The sequence below is a fragment of the Sinocyclocheilus rhinocerous genome, unplaced genomic scaffold (assembly GCF_001515625.1).
Source record: "Sinocyclocheilus rhinocerous isolate Xijiao unplaced genomic scaffold, SAMN03320098_v1.1 scaffold1427, whole genome shotgun sequence".
Taxonomy (NCBI): domain Eukaryota; kingdom Metazoa; phylum Chordata; class Actinopteri; order Cypriniformes; family Cyprinidae; genus Sinocyclocheilus; species Sinocyclocheilus rhinocerous.
Genome location: NW_015632469.1, coordinates 257,080 through 270,103, shown reverse-complemented (window position 1 = coordinate 270,103; position 13,024 = coordinate 257,080). Strand labels below are relative to the sequence as shown.

At 37.0% G+C, this 13,024-nt stretch overlaps 2 protein-coding genes across 4 annotated transcripts in view; both read right to left on the bottom strand.

Moving 5' to 3' along the window:
* ccni2 (cyclin I family, member 2) overlaps window positions 1-4,486 on the bottom strand; it is a 10,011-nt gene extending 5,525 nt beyond the window's left edge. The window contains exons 1-7 of one of the 3 annotated variants that reach the window (XM_016555386.1): window positions 4,318-4,486; window positions 4,129-4,203; window positions 3,547-3,700; window positions 3,327-3,461; window positions 3,173-3,247; window positions 2,920-3,060; window positions 419-649 (exon numbers count right to left, since the gene is read on the bottom strand). In XM_016555386.1, the coding sequence (XP_016410872.1) occupies window positions 419-649; window positions 2,920-3,060; window positions 3,173-3,247; window positions 3,327-3,461; window positions 3,547-3,660 (696 nt within the window). In that variant the 5' untranslated portion in view covers window positions 3,661-3,700; window positions 4,129-4,203; window positions 4,318-4,486. The remainder of the gene's footprint in view (window positions 1-418; window positions 650-2,919; window positions 3,061-3,172; window positions 3,248-3,326; window positions 3,462-3,546; window positions 3,701-4,128; window positions 4,204-4,317) is intronic. The other 2 variants (XM_016555387.1, XM_016555389.1) reach the window with 2 other exon arrangements.
* Window positions 4,487-6,458: 1,972 nt separating this feature from the next.
* Window positions 6,459-13,024, bottom strand: part of LOC107742430 (serine/threonine-protein kinase 26-like) — a 24,398-nt gene continuing 17,832 nt past the window's right edge. Inside the window, exons 6-11 of the mRNA XM_016555383.1 lie at window positions 11,048-11,233; window positions 10,227-10,372; window positions 9,054-9,147; window positions 8,900-8,962; window positions 8,394-8,527; window positions 6,459-6,577 (exon numbers count right to left, since the gene is read on the bottom strand). Of these exons, the coding sequence (XP_016410869.1) occupies window positions 6,562-6,577; window positions 8,394-8,527; window positions 8,900-8,962; window positions 9,054-9,147; window positions 10,227-10,372; window positions 11,048-11,233 (639 nt within the window). The 3' untranslated portion in view covers window positions 6,459-6,561. The remainder of the gene's footprint in view (window positions 6,578-8,393; window positions 8,528-8,899; window positions 8,963-9,053; window positions 9,148-10,226; window positions 10,373-11,047; window positions 11,234-13,024) is intronic.

Sequence of the window (13,024 nt, the reverse complement as noted above, 5' to 3'; positions counted from 1 at the left end):
TTAGTGCTGCCGAACGATTAATCGCATACAAAATAAAAGTTTTTTTGCACAATATTTGTGTGTGTGTTCTGTGTATATTTATTATGTATATATAAATACACACACATGCAGTATATTTTGAAAATATTTACATGTCTATATTTATATAATTTATATTATAAATATATTTAATATATAAACAAAACATTTTTCTGAAATATATACACATGCATGTGTGTGTATTTATATATACATAATATATGTATGTGTGCTGTGTATATTTATTATGTAAACAAACCTTTATTTTGGATGCGATTAATCATATATATATATATATTTTTTTTTTCCTCTTGGTGCATCACTAGCAGTTTGCCAAAATATTCCAAGCAGCATATCAATCTCCCAAAAGCTGTAAGATTAGTGATGTGTTCTTGACTACCTGTGCTCTCCTCAGCAGGTCGGTAAAAACAGAGAACCAATCAGGCGTCAGCCTCTCCAGCTCCAAAGTGATGATGGCCAAAGCCAATATGGAGCCCTTGAACTGCCAGAGCTGGTGGCAGGCCATACAGTGCTGCAGCTGCCTGGTCCACAGCGACGCCTGGAGGCAGGGTCTCTTCTGAGAGCTGGACAACATCAGCTGAGGACGCCTGGACATCAGCAGGCCGTGGAACTGAGGGAAAACAACAAACCGCTTAACCAACAGAGCCACCAAAAAACAGGGTCTGTACCTGTACTCTGGAGAAACAGGTTTGTGTGTAAGCCCTTCATGAGCGGGCTGTAAACAATGTGCTGTGTTCAATAGTCTCTCGCTCTGATTCTCAATCCAGATACATTCGGTTTTTCCTCAATGAAGGCCATTTTGTTAACATGAAAGCCATGCACAACCCACCAAAATGATTTTTTTTGTTTGTTTTTGGGAATTGATTCCCTGGTTGATTTTCCATTCAAGTCCGAGCGAAATACGAGTTTGCAAAATTGGCAACTAATTAGCATCAAACGATATTACACTGATCATCATTGATGAATACAATAATGTGCACTTAATAAATAGGGCCCATTCTGATTTCACACTGATGCACATGTTTTCTAGCTTCATCTATTTGGAAAAAGAAATAAGCCATGTTGATTGAATAGGAATGACGTGATGGTTTCATGAGTTCAGGGTAGTAATGCACATTGCCTTGTTAAATGTTTACTGTGGAAGTGTGACTTTCCTTTGCATCTATGGCTGTATGCGAGCGTTCACTTCTCCAAGAGACTGACAAGTCACATACGGTAATATATTTAAGCTATTCTAAATTGTGGATATTTATTTGGGAAGTTTTAAGGAAATTTATTTTTCTATGCTATTAGATATTTTTTCATTTCACAAGCAATTATATTTAATTATTCTACGTGTTATAGACATCTAGATATCTATAATATGACATACATATGGGGAGATCTCACAAAAACATCCCAAAATATACAGTGGTGTGAAAAAGTGTTGGCCCCCTTCCTGAGTTCTTATTTTTTTGCATGTTTGTCACACTTTAATGTTTCAGATCATCAAACAAATTTAAATATTAGTAAAAGATAAGTAAACACAACATGTTTTTTCACACAGGGCCATGTAGTTTTGGATTTTGTTTTCCCTTAATAATAAAAACCTTCATTTAAAAACTGCATGTTGTGTTTACTTGTGTTATCTTTGACTAATATTTAAATTTGTTTGATGATCTGAAACATTAAAGTGTGACAAACATGCAAAAAAATAAGAAATCAGGAAGGGGGCCAACACTTTCACACCACTGTATAATGCATATGCATAAAGAAAAAGCATTTTTAGGACCATCAAGGTTTTTTTTTTTACATTGTGGCATTATTATTATTATTCAGCAGCACAAAATTAATTCAGTAAATGTACTTCATTTAATACATATTTTTTACAAATTATGATAATGAAGACATACAAAACTATTTTTTGCATTACAGTAATGAGAAGTAATGTAAAATGTGCCAATTTGCCATGGAAATAGTTTCACACTGAACCCAGTCCGGTCTAAAAATTTAAAATGTGTCATTCCAAAATATTTCCTGGTAATAAAAAGGAGTATTTTTTTTATTATTTTATACTTTTCCCCAAAGGTTCACTTATAACGCTTTTCGCACCTAAAACGGCCAATAAATGTGCAGCCTTTATTGGTAAATTATATTAAATTTGAATTTGCATACAAAACATCTTAATGGTCCTAAAAACAGGCTTGGTTTTCTTTATCCAAAATATATATATAATTTTGATTTGGGGTCAAAAAAGACCCATGTTTCATGCGTTTCTCCCATATTTTAATTCAATTTTCTTAACGAAGAGATTTTTTTTTTTTAAGCATCAGGATTTTTTCTTTTTAAATCACAGAGTTTAACAGGGTCTCGTTTCACATGCTTTAAATTTCTAATGGCTATTTTATGACTGTCCGTGGTGCGCCAAAACAGCAATTGCTCTCCATTTGTGAACTGTTGCTCTGATCGATCTGATCGTGGCTAAACGCCTCTCGACCACGTCTATGCCACACCAACTTGTGCAAAGAACATCAGTCATATTTTCAGACATTTTAACTGAACCCCACCATGTAGGAAAGACAAAGTATGAAGATACATTATATTGCCAAAAGTACTGGGCCTCCCCCCTTCTAATGAACAGGTTTGACTACTTTAGTCATTTCCATGAGTACAAATCGTAATGTTTAAGCATATAATGATATTCTGGGGAATTGTGTGCTTCTAATTTTATAGCAACAGTTTGAACAGGAGCCTTTTCTGTTCTAACATGACAATGCCTCTGTGTATAATGCAAGGTTCAAAAAGAAAGGATTGATTGTCAACGTCAAGGACCAAATGTCAGTTTTTGCTAATGTTTGCAACAGGCACATTAAAAGGGTTGTATGATTTCTGCTGACTCACAATGTGAATGAAGTCCATCGGCGTGGCCATGTAAAGGTCCCAGTGCAGCTTGTTTAATATGACTCGCTCCATGCGAAGAATCTCAGCTGTTGAGAACTTGCATCTGCTTTGCTCCAGCAGGTCTTTAACCGATGCGATCACCTGTTCACCAACACAACAGAACAATAAACGTGCTGGAATGGTTCAAATGTTGTGTGGGGAGTCTCTGTTATTGTGCTACAACAAGAAAAAAAAAAAAAAAAACACATCTCGCCTCATCTTCCTCGTTGATTTTTGCAGCAAGGATCAGAGAGGTGATGGCCATGCATTTGAGGTATTTCAGCCGAGTCTGCAAAGAAAGAAGACTTGGAGTTTACGCCATTCAGCTTTTCTAGTGATAGGAGGAATTGTGTCATTGTTTCGCTTACTTTGACTGTTGCAAGCAGGCTGTTAAGAACACAGACTCCCAAAGCGAACGTCTCGGAGGAAAACTGGAGAATGCTGCTCATTTCACGCAACCACACGATCACCTCCTGGTACTGCGGTGGGCTGATATCTGAACCCTGAAAGCACACAAAACATGGCAAATGCATGCTTTTAATGGTCTTGCTGGTTACGGTAGCCTGCAAATGACAAATATGCTTCCACCTGAATGCAACCGTTCTTAAGGACTGGTGCTCTCCAAAGACGCTTTTCTCTTGCCAGGGTGTTGAGCAGAAGTGTGCCCAGCCGCAGGCTCTCTTCCTCGCCAGGCGGTTTCATGGCTGTTTTGGAAACTAGTCTTTTCCACTGGAAGCAATGCCTGACAAAGAGAAATACAGTTTAGTGATTTAGCAGATGCTTTTATGCCAAGTGACCCTTGCATGCAGGGAAAAACAGTCTTTCTGCAGTGTACCAATCAAGGTGTGACGGGTCAGTCCTCGTGAGGGTTGAACTTCTAAGATTTTAGTAACCTTTTAGTGCATTTCCTCTAGTCTGAGAGCTTGATTTTGGGGTGCATGCAATGCAAAACGGTCCCAACATCAGGCCTACAGCACAGTTTACACAATCACTGTCTACACTTTAATAAAACGTGTTGGTATTTACAAAAATAAACAAATGCACGAAATTTTAACTTGATCGACAAGTCTATCAGGAAGCAGAAAACATGATATGTGCGACTAAACGCGCACGAGCGATTTGCATCAACTAGTAAACAAAGGCATGGAAACTTTTGGGCATAAAAATTACCTTTGAAAAAAGTAACACGGCTTCTGTCATAGGCGTCCACTGCATAAATGTGCAAAAAAACTCATTCCCCCATGTCTGGAAAAAAAGAGCGCATTGCTTTACACAACAACGAAACGGATCTTAAAATGCTGCACTTAAAAACGACAGAAGCTCAATAAAACACTAACAGGTGTAAAACAAGTTATATACATACAGGGGAGCACGGAAAGTCGAATTAGAATCACCTTTGAAGAACGTAAGAAGAGAAAATCGTACAAAGCATCCACAGTCACCCACAATCTGTTTTTGAACCCGCTTGACTCCGCCCACGTATTTGAGCACACGCTGTTGGCACCGCCCACGTTTGTGACATCACGATTGGTTGGCCCCGCCCACACCCTCGTCACCCACGTACTGAACTGTGTTAGTGGGTCGCACATACGGGTTCTTTTATAGTCATTATAATAATTCATTACATCATGATGACTTTTCATTAGGGTTAGAATATACAGAAACTAATGAAACTTCAGTTATGAGAATGCTAAAATGTGTCTTTAAGGGGTAGAGTTATGGTGTAGTAATTGTAATTAGCTTTTAGAGGCGAATATTAGAATAAAATATGAGGGGTATGTGGTCTTTCTATTATTTTGACAGTAGGGTTAGTCTGTAGGAACAGAACTGTTAAGTCATTCAGTAGCCAACTGCATTATATTATAACCCTGCATCAGAAAAATCGAATATTTTTAAAAACGTTTGCATATGAGTTTTTCTTGAGTATCACATTTGATATGTCAAGCTTTTACGGCTCATATATTAGGCTATTATACTGAGAATATGGAGAGGAAAAAACACATCAGTTCTCGAACTTGGCAAAAAATGTGCAATTTGGTGCAGATGCTGATATTTATATTTAATTTTAAAAGTGAGGATATTCTGGTTGCTTGTAATGTCAGTCAATGAGATCTCTATGACATTATAGCAGATACTTACATAAAATGATATAAATATTGTCATCTCCAATAAATTGCCATAGTAAGATGATATTTAATGCTTAGTTGGATGATCAAAACATATAATGCAATGATGATTGTGAGAAGAACTAATTCCTGAGAGAAAACATTCTGAGAGAAGGAGGCATTAAAAAACATTCCTGAGCGCTTCTTCACGTGTTTTAGACGCGATCTGTATGAACAGCCCCTGAAACATGCAATAAGTCTGGACCTTTATCAAGCAAACACAAAAAAAACAGTCACACTGAAATGTCATAATTTAAATCTTTATTTGCCACACCAAACAAAAACTTATCTGTAACAGTTAAAGTCCAAAAATGAAGAGAACAGCATCTATACGATACAACCTAGAAAGATTTCTGTCTGGCGTCTTAAATTTACAAAAGCTCTGGTGAAGAAATGTACAAAACCTATAGCTTCTGCATCTACCTTTCTATAAAGAAATATACAAATCCACTAAACACCTTTATTGCTCTAAAATCTTCCAGCAGTCTGGCAACAACAACAACATGTGTGAAACTTCGTTTTAAAGCTGTTTGAGAAGACAATAACATCATATACATTAAAAAAGTGAGCTTTAGGCACAATGGGATGCAACGTTGGCACAGTCTCTCCAAGCCAACAGGAGCAAATATGACATATGACCACCACACCAGCAATGGCACCCTCCTGTTTCTTTACAAGCTTGGCAAAAAAAAATACAAAATCCCTCATCACAGGAGATTACATGAAAGAAAGCTTGAATTCTATACTGATGCCTAGCGTGGACTCGAATCACTTGCTGTCACTTCGGGTAGCTTAAATGCATCAGTTTGTGTAGAAATCCCCCATCGCTTACAGAAGCAGGCTACTCGGAGTAAGTGGAATGTCTTTGGAGCAAAAGAGCTCTGAAATTAAAACACAAAACAGGCCCACCCCGTACAAAGTGTGCATATTTCCTTCAAAAATACAGTATAATTCTACCCTTGTATAAAAATATTAGCTCAAAAAAAAAAAGCAAGACACTGTAAAAAGAGGGCGTTACTGAGAAATGAAGGGCAAAATATTTCGCTACAGTCCTGTGTACAAAAAGATCTAGAAATTTAAGACGAATTATCTTGCCAATTAAAAAAAAGTCAAACTACAATAGCGAAAAGAATAAAACTGAAATTCTCTATTGTAATGGGCCAGAAGTGGAGGTAGATTTTGCACAGCAAAATTCCTCTCATTTTCCTCGCAGTTTCAATTTGATCAATCTTAATTAACCAGGAGCTGTCTATTTTTTTTTTTGATTGCTTAAATGAGGTATTTCTATTCATTTCGACTGATATGATATGCATGTAATCCCATACAGCAGTTCTGTAATGCTACCCCGCGTCCCTCCTGTCTCTGTACATGTGTGGGTGTGTTAAGGTGCAGTCATCAGGGTTGACAGCAGAAGGGTCAGTGCAGTCTCACTGCAGCACTAACTCATAGAGAACCTACAGAGGAAAGATGAGGAGAAACATCTGATCATGGATGACTGATAAACTGAAATCATCAGCATTGCTCATGGGTCATGCAGGCAACGCTACTGGCCAGATTTGAGCCCACACACCTGAAACAGGGCACAGATTTGGAGAAATGTAGCATTGCATCACTTGCTCACCAGTGGATGCGCTGCAGTGAATGGGTGCCGTCAGAATGAGAGTCCAAACAGCTGATAAAAACATCACAATAATCCACAAGTAATCCACACCACCCCAGTCCACCAGTTAATGTCTTGTGAAGCCAAAAGCTGTGTTTGTAAGAAACAAATCCATCATTAAGGTGTATAAACTTCAAACCATCACTTCTGGCCAAAATATGAGTCCAGTTTGGATAACGCTTCCTCCAGTGAAAAAGTCCATCTCCTGTTGTCTCTCACATCAAAACCCAGCCACGTATTTGTTTAGAGCTGTTTTGGCTTGTAAATGGTGCTTGATCTGTGCAGATTTCACTCCTGATTCAGACCTAAATTACTTTTTTCACTGGAGGAAGCATCATTATGGATCATTGACTCCTATTAAGCTGGAAGCAATGGTTTCAAGTTCAAACTTTCTTACAAAAACGCAGCTTTTCTCTTATACAGCAGTTCTGTAATGCTACAGTTAACAGTGTGTCGAGAGAAACAAAGAAATCCCAAACCAAGACGAACAAAAATAAACTGTTTATCTCCCAAACGTATATATTATTGATCATAGTTTAAAATAAAGTAATGGATTGGGACATCAAATACATAAATATATGCAAACCAAAAGATTTACCTAATGCGCTGTAGAGCAGATCTACTCGACCGGTAAGGATATTTTGTGTCTTTTAAAGTAAAATGTGGAATAAAATAACAGTAACACACATCCTTCGGCACCAGCAGAAAGACCCTGCCACCACACCATCAGCTTTACTACACGCACCGCATGTGTGCTTTATAGTGACCACAGCCACAAACTCACCCTTACAGCTTCTACACATACTATTAGCATAAAGCAGAGGGTCAGAATTACCAAGTAAACCGTTATTATATTGCACATATTGTAGTAGTTCAACAAGCTGCTTCTGGAAACGATTCAGGAATAGTTTAAATTTTACTTTTTAAAATTTCCTAAAAAAGTGCTAATCCCCAGGCATTTCAAGATATAGAGGAATTTGTTTCTTCATGTGAACAGATTTGGAGAAATTTAGCATTGAGATGAGATGAACTCCTGATTCAGACCAGAACACTTTTTCACTGGAGGAAGCATCATTATGGATCATTGACTCCTATTAAGCTGGAAGCAATGGTTTCAAGTTCAAACTTTCTTACAAAAACGCAGCTTTTCTCTTCTGGTGTGGATTATTGTGATGTTTTTATCAGCTGTTTGGACTCTCATTCTGACGGCACCCATTCACTGCTTATAGGATCCACTGGTGACACTGCAATGCTACATTTCTACAAATCTCATGAAGAAACAAACTCATCTACATCTTGGATGGTCTGAGGGCAAGTACATTTGCAGCAATTCTTCATATTTTGGTGAACTATTCCTTTAAGAGATCTTAGCAAATAAAATATCAATCTATGTGCATTAAAAGCAAAATAGTGCAATAAGATATACTTAACATGAAGGGGGGTCTTGAAGAACAATAAAAAAAAAAATCCCAAATATTGGTCAGTAATAACAGTCTTGATGATATATCAGTCAACCGCTACTTCTAATGATTACTGCTACAAAATAGTACACAAACACTAGGCTGTAAACGGTTGCCCGCTGTCAGAAACATGTCAGTAGTGTGTCTGACCTCTGCACCCTCTCCAGGATGTGGCTGATCATCCGGTCTGTGACACCAGGACAGATGTCTTCAGCCACATGCAGGCTCTTCTCCAGCTGCTCCAGAACTCTCGTCGTGTCATCGTCACTGTGCTGCGATTTTAGCTACAACACAAAGGCCACATCAACTCATGTTCTGTTATACAGTCAACAATCCCACTTTTGTTTTCGCAACTACATAGCTAGACTGATTTCAGGTCACATGATGATTCTGAATGGCATTTTAATTTCTGTTTAGCTCTATTCCCCAAACAGGACCATATGTGACCCTGGACCACAAAACCAGTCATAAGGGTCAATTTTTTGAATTTGAGATTTATACATCATCTGAATAAATAAGCGGAATAAATACATAAAAGAAAAATGGATAATTTTGACCCATACAATGTATTGTTGGCTATTGCTACAAATACAGCTGTGCTACTTATGACTGCTTTTGTGCTCCAGAGTCACATATGAGAAGACAAGCTGCCCTACCTCTGAAAAAACAGGAGCCATGACGGTGGTTAAACTGCCTGACTTCTTCTGCAGTTCTTCGTCCTGAAGGGAAGAGATCAAAAACACAACATGTTCTCAATAATCAGTTACTAAATTTCAACATTGAATATCCAAATCATCATGCAGAACTCGCCATTCCATTGGGCTGCTTCTTTTCCGGCTTCTTCTTCCGGACGGTGGTGAAGGACCACTCAGGAGACGAGTCGCTGTCCTTGCTGCTGGGCTCTCTGTTGGGCACACAAGAACAATCCACTGAGATGTTCAACTCGCTGTGTATGTGTCGTTTGATCAACTTAAAGTACACATGAGAAAGAAAGAGAAAAACCCTATGGGCCTCTTCAGTCACTTTTGACCAAAATTTTTTAATTTTTTCGCTTCATTGGAATGAGATGACACTTGGTGACTTTTGTCATATTAGCTATGTGAATGCACAAAAATCATGAGCATTATTTGAATGTTAAAGGTTAAAAAAAAAAAAACAGAAAAAAATAGCTAATAAAAATGGTATACATATTGCATAGTATCATTATATACCCCCAACATTTACAAAAAAAAATATTATTGAACAAAACCGTGAAGGTACGAAGTATTGAGCTGCATGAGCAGAACAACATTGCTTGTACAATATAAATATAAACAATATGACATATCTGCACAAAATGGAGTTTTCACATTTTATGAAATGTTGACGTTTAAAATATAAAATGTTTAAATATATGATTAAATTTTTCACTTTCTTGTCAAACCTAATAGTGGATGGCATTTTAATGAGAGCAAAACTGACAAATAGTGTTATGAAAATTTTATTTCCACTGAAAGACATCCTCTGAATTTAAAAAAACTTTAAAACGACTAGAACTAGATCTTGAGAATAAAGGCTGAATCTTTTGATTTGATAACTTTATGCACTCTAATTGAAAACAAACTGCATTTTTGTTAACAGCCAGATTTTTATTTTTTTTTTACAATAAACAACAAAACATGGTGCTGTTTGGCTTAGATGAATTCATTGCGCCCTCTTGTGGACTGTTGTTTTAAATCTGCTATTCACTGATATTTTAGAGAGTATTTAGGGCAGAGCTTCTCAACTCTTGCCTTCGAGGTCCACTTTCTGGAGAGTTTAACTGCAACCCCAATCAAACACACCCGAACAAGCTCAACAAGGTCTTCAGGATCACTAGAAAGCTACAGGCAGGTGTTTGATTAGAGTTGGAGCTAAACTCTGCAGTGGCTCTCGAGGGCCAGAGTTGAGAACCCCTGATTTAGGGATTTTGCCAATGCATCTGCGTGCTCGCTGCATGCTTACGAGTCGGAGTCAGAACTTGATTCTCCATCGCTGTGACCCTCGGCTTTCCAGCGCTTCAGCCGGTCAATGAGCTCGGAGAGGTAGGATGTCTTCTTGGCATATTTAACGATGAATTTGTGCTTCAGGAGTTCCTTTGCTGTTGGCCTCTGAGAAAAGTAGATATGACATTTTATTACCTTTATCACTTTACAAACACATCAGCACAAGTTAGCGCTGCACAGTTTTAACGGTGCACCAGTCGTATAATCAAAATACTTTTCAAAACGGCACAGTCATGTGAAGCTCAGATGTGGCACTGGCATATATTACACCTTAATGCACACTTAAAAAGATTTCCATGGCCATTTTACCTAAATAAAAGCATTCTGTCTTTCCCTATTTAAAGTATACATCCTGTTTTATGGCAAATTCTTACATTTAATCAAATTCATTCAGAATAGTAAGACACTATAAGCTGTTACCAATCGAATGAAATCTAATTCAGTTAGAATAATACAAAACTGCAGAAGTAGCACAGAATCTGCATCTAAAGCAGTATTTAGATGTACATAATTACAATTGCATAAATAACTTTTTAAAAAAAATGAAATTATACATTCAGGAACAAAAGTTGTGTCTTCATTTGGAATAATTTTCATTGGCGACAGAGCAAAAACACAATATTGATAATATTCTGGAAAAACAGTACTCTTGCTTGTGTGATGCTGCATAACTAAGTTCATAAAGGGGCATTTTTGTCCCTATATATTGAAACTTTAGTGACAACCCTAGTATAAGTGCAGCATTCCTACATGAGAAAGCAATGCTTGAACTGTGCTTACAAATGTAGGGTCTTTGTTGAGACAGGAGTCCACAAACTCTCTGAAAGTCTTGGAGAAGTCTCCGTTGAGGGTGGGTGGTGTGTTTTTGGGGATGTGGAAGAGCACTCTCATTGGGTGCATGTCTGAGTTCGGGGGCTCGCCCTTGGCCAGCTCAATGGCAGTGATCCCAAGAGACCAAATATCAGCCTGAGAGCAAAACAAACAACTTCACAAAGCTGAACACATATCGAGCTTGCCATGACAGAATTATTTAGAGAATAAACCAAAAACAAACAAAAAAAAGAGCAAGTCATTTGCTTAATTTTGTGATGCACCAAAAGTTCAGCAACCAAAACAGCAATTTTCAGTTTCAGCCGAAATAGTTTTTAAGGGTCAAAAACACGGACCAATTTTTTTATTAACCCATGATTCCACACTCAGTCACAGCGTCATCAAACAACGCCTTTGCTTCTTTGTTTAGTTTGAGTATGCGCCCTCTAGCGGCGAAAAATTACATATTGTGCCTTTAAAGGGATAATTCACCCCAAAATTTAAATCCTGTGATACAGGTTGTTCCAAACCTGTATAAGTTTCTTTCCTCTGTTGAACATAAAATATATTTTGAAGAATGTTAGTCAACAAACAGTTGACGGTAGCCATTGACTTCCATAGTATGGAAAAAAACAATGCCATGGAAGTCAATGGGGACCAGAAATTGTTTGGTTAACAACATTCCTCAAAATATCCTTTTATGTTGAACAGAATAAAGAAAATCATACAGGTTTAGAACAACTTGAGGGTACGGAAATTATGACAATTTAAATTTTTGAGTCAACTATCCCTTTATTTTTTTCTCTGATGGCGTTTTAACTGTCAGTGTTAATTTTTTTTGTGACAACAAATATTATGAATTCCTAATGACAAACTCCTTACTGTATAAGCATATAAATAATAAACATTTAATGATTTGTGGTGATAATACATCATGAAACCCAATACAATTATGATTTCAATGAATATCTACAAAACATTTGCTCAACCCCACAAAGCACGATATCATACCACTGAAGGGTAAATTATTGGCAAATATAAGCATTCACGACTTCACGGACTCATGTGAGATTGTAATTCAGGTGAATATGCCGGTTTGTTTGTGTTTTTTCCTTTTCTTTTTAGTGCAATGGCAGCTGCTGTGGCATTTGTTCATGATGAGAGACCGTTTTAGTCATTCAAAAAAAATAAAAAATAAAATAAAGATGTTTAAGATTTTTTTTTTTTTAGTCTTAACCTTAAGACTAAATTTGGATTTACTTGGTTAAAAACTTTTTTTAAAGTTTCAATAGAATAAAACTAGTTTCTCTAAAGGCTGGAAGTATTACAGTCCTGTACAATAACAAATGGACCAATATTTTTGAGACTATAGTTGATGTAACGTCAGTCCCAATAGTCAGATAGCGTGGAGCAACAAGAACAAATTTAGCTAAGGATGTTAATTAATCGATAATTATGTAAAAAAATAATCTTATTAATGAATCAGTTTGAGCACAAATATGTCCAGTAATCCTGCAAACACATGATGAAAACGCTGCATATAAAATAATCCAAAGACATAAGTGCTGGAGTATTTTCTTGTACATTAAGATTATGTGCACTACAAACAATAAGACTGCATGCTAAAGCACAATATGACAAAACATTATCACTCTCAAGCAGGATTTTTTTTATTATTATTATTATTTTTAATATCTAGAGATACATGTTAATAGAAATTTATAAAATGGATAGTTCCGGTCCTTGATTCTGATTGGCTGAGCAGTGTTCGAAGCTGTTGTAAATTACTCTACAAACGTACACCTTTGTTTACGTTTGTGTTGCTTGGCAACCACTTTGTTGCAACCACAACTGTTTCTGAGGAACTACATTGTTTGGTGGAAGAATACCGTTTTTATTAACATCATTACACTTTATTTGCTCTGTTTTGTGTTGTGAAACCTTACT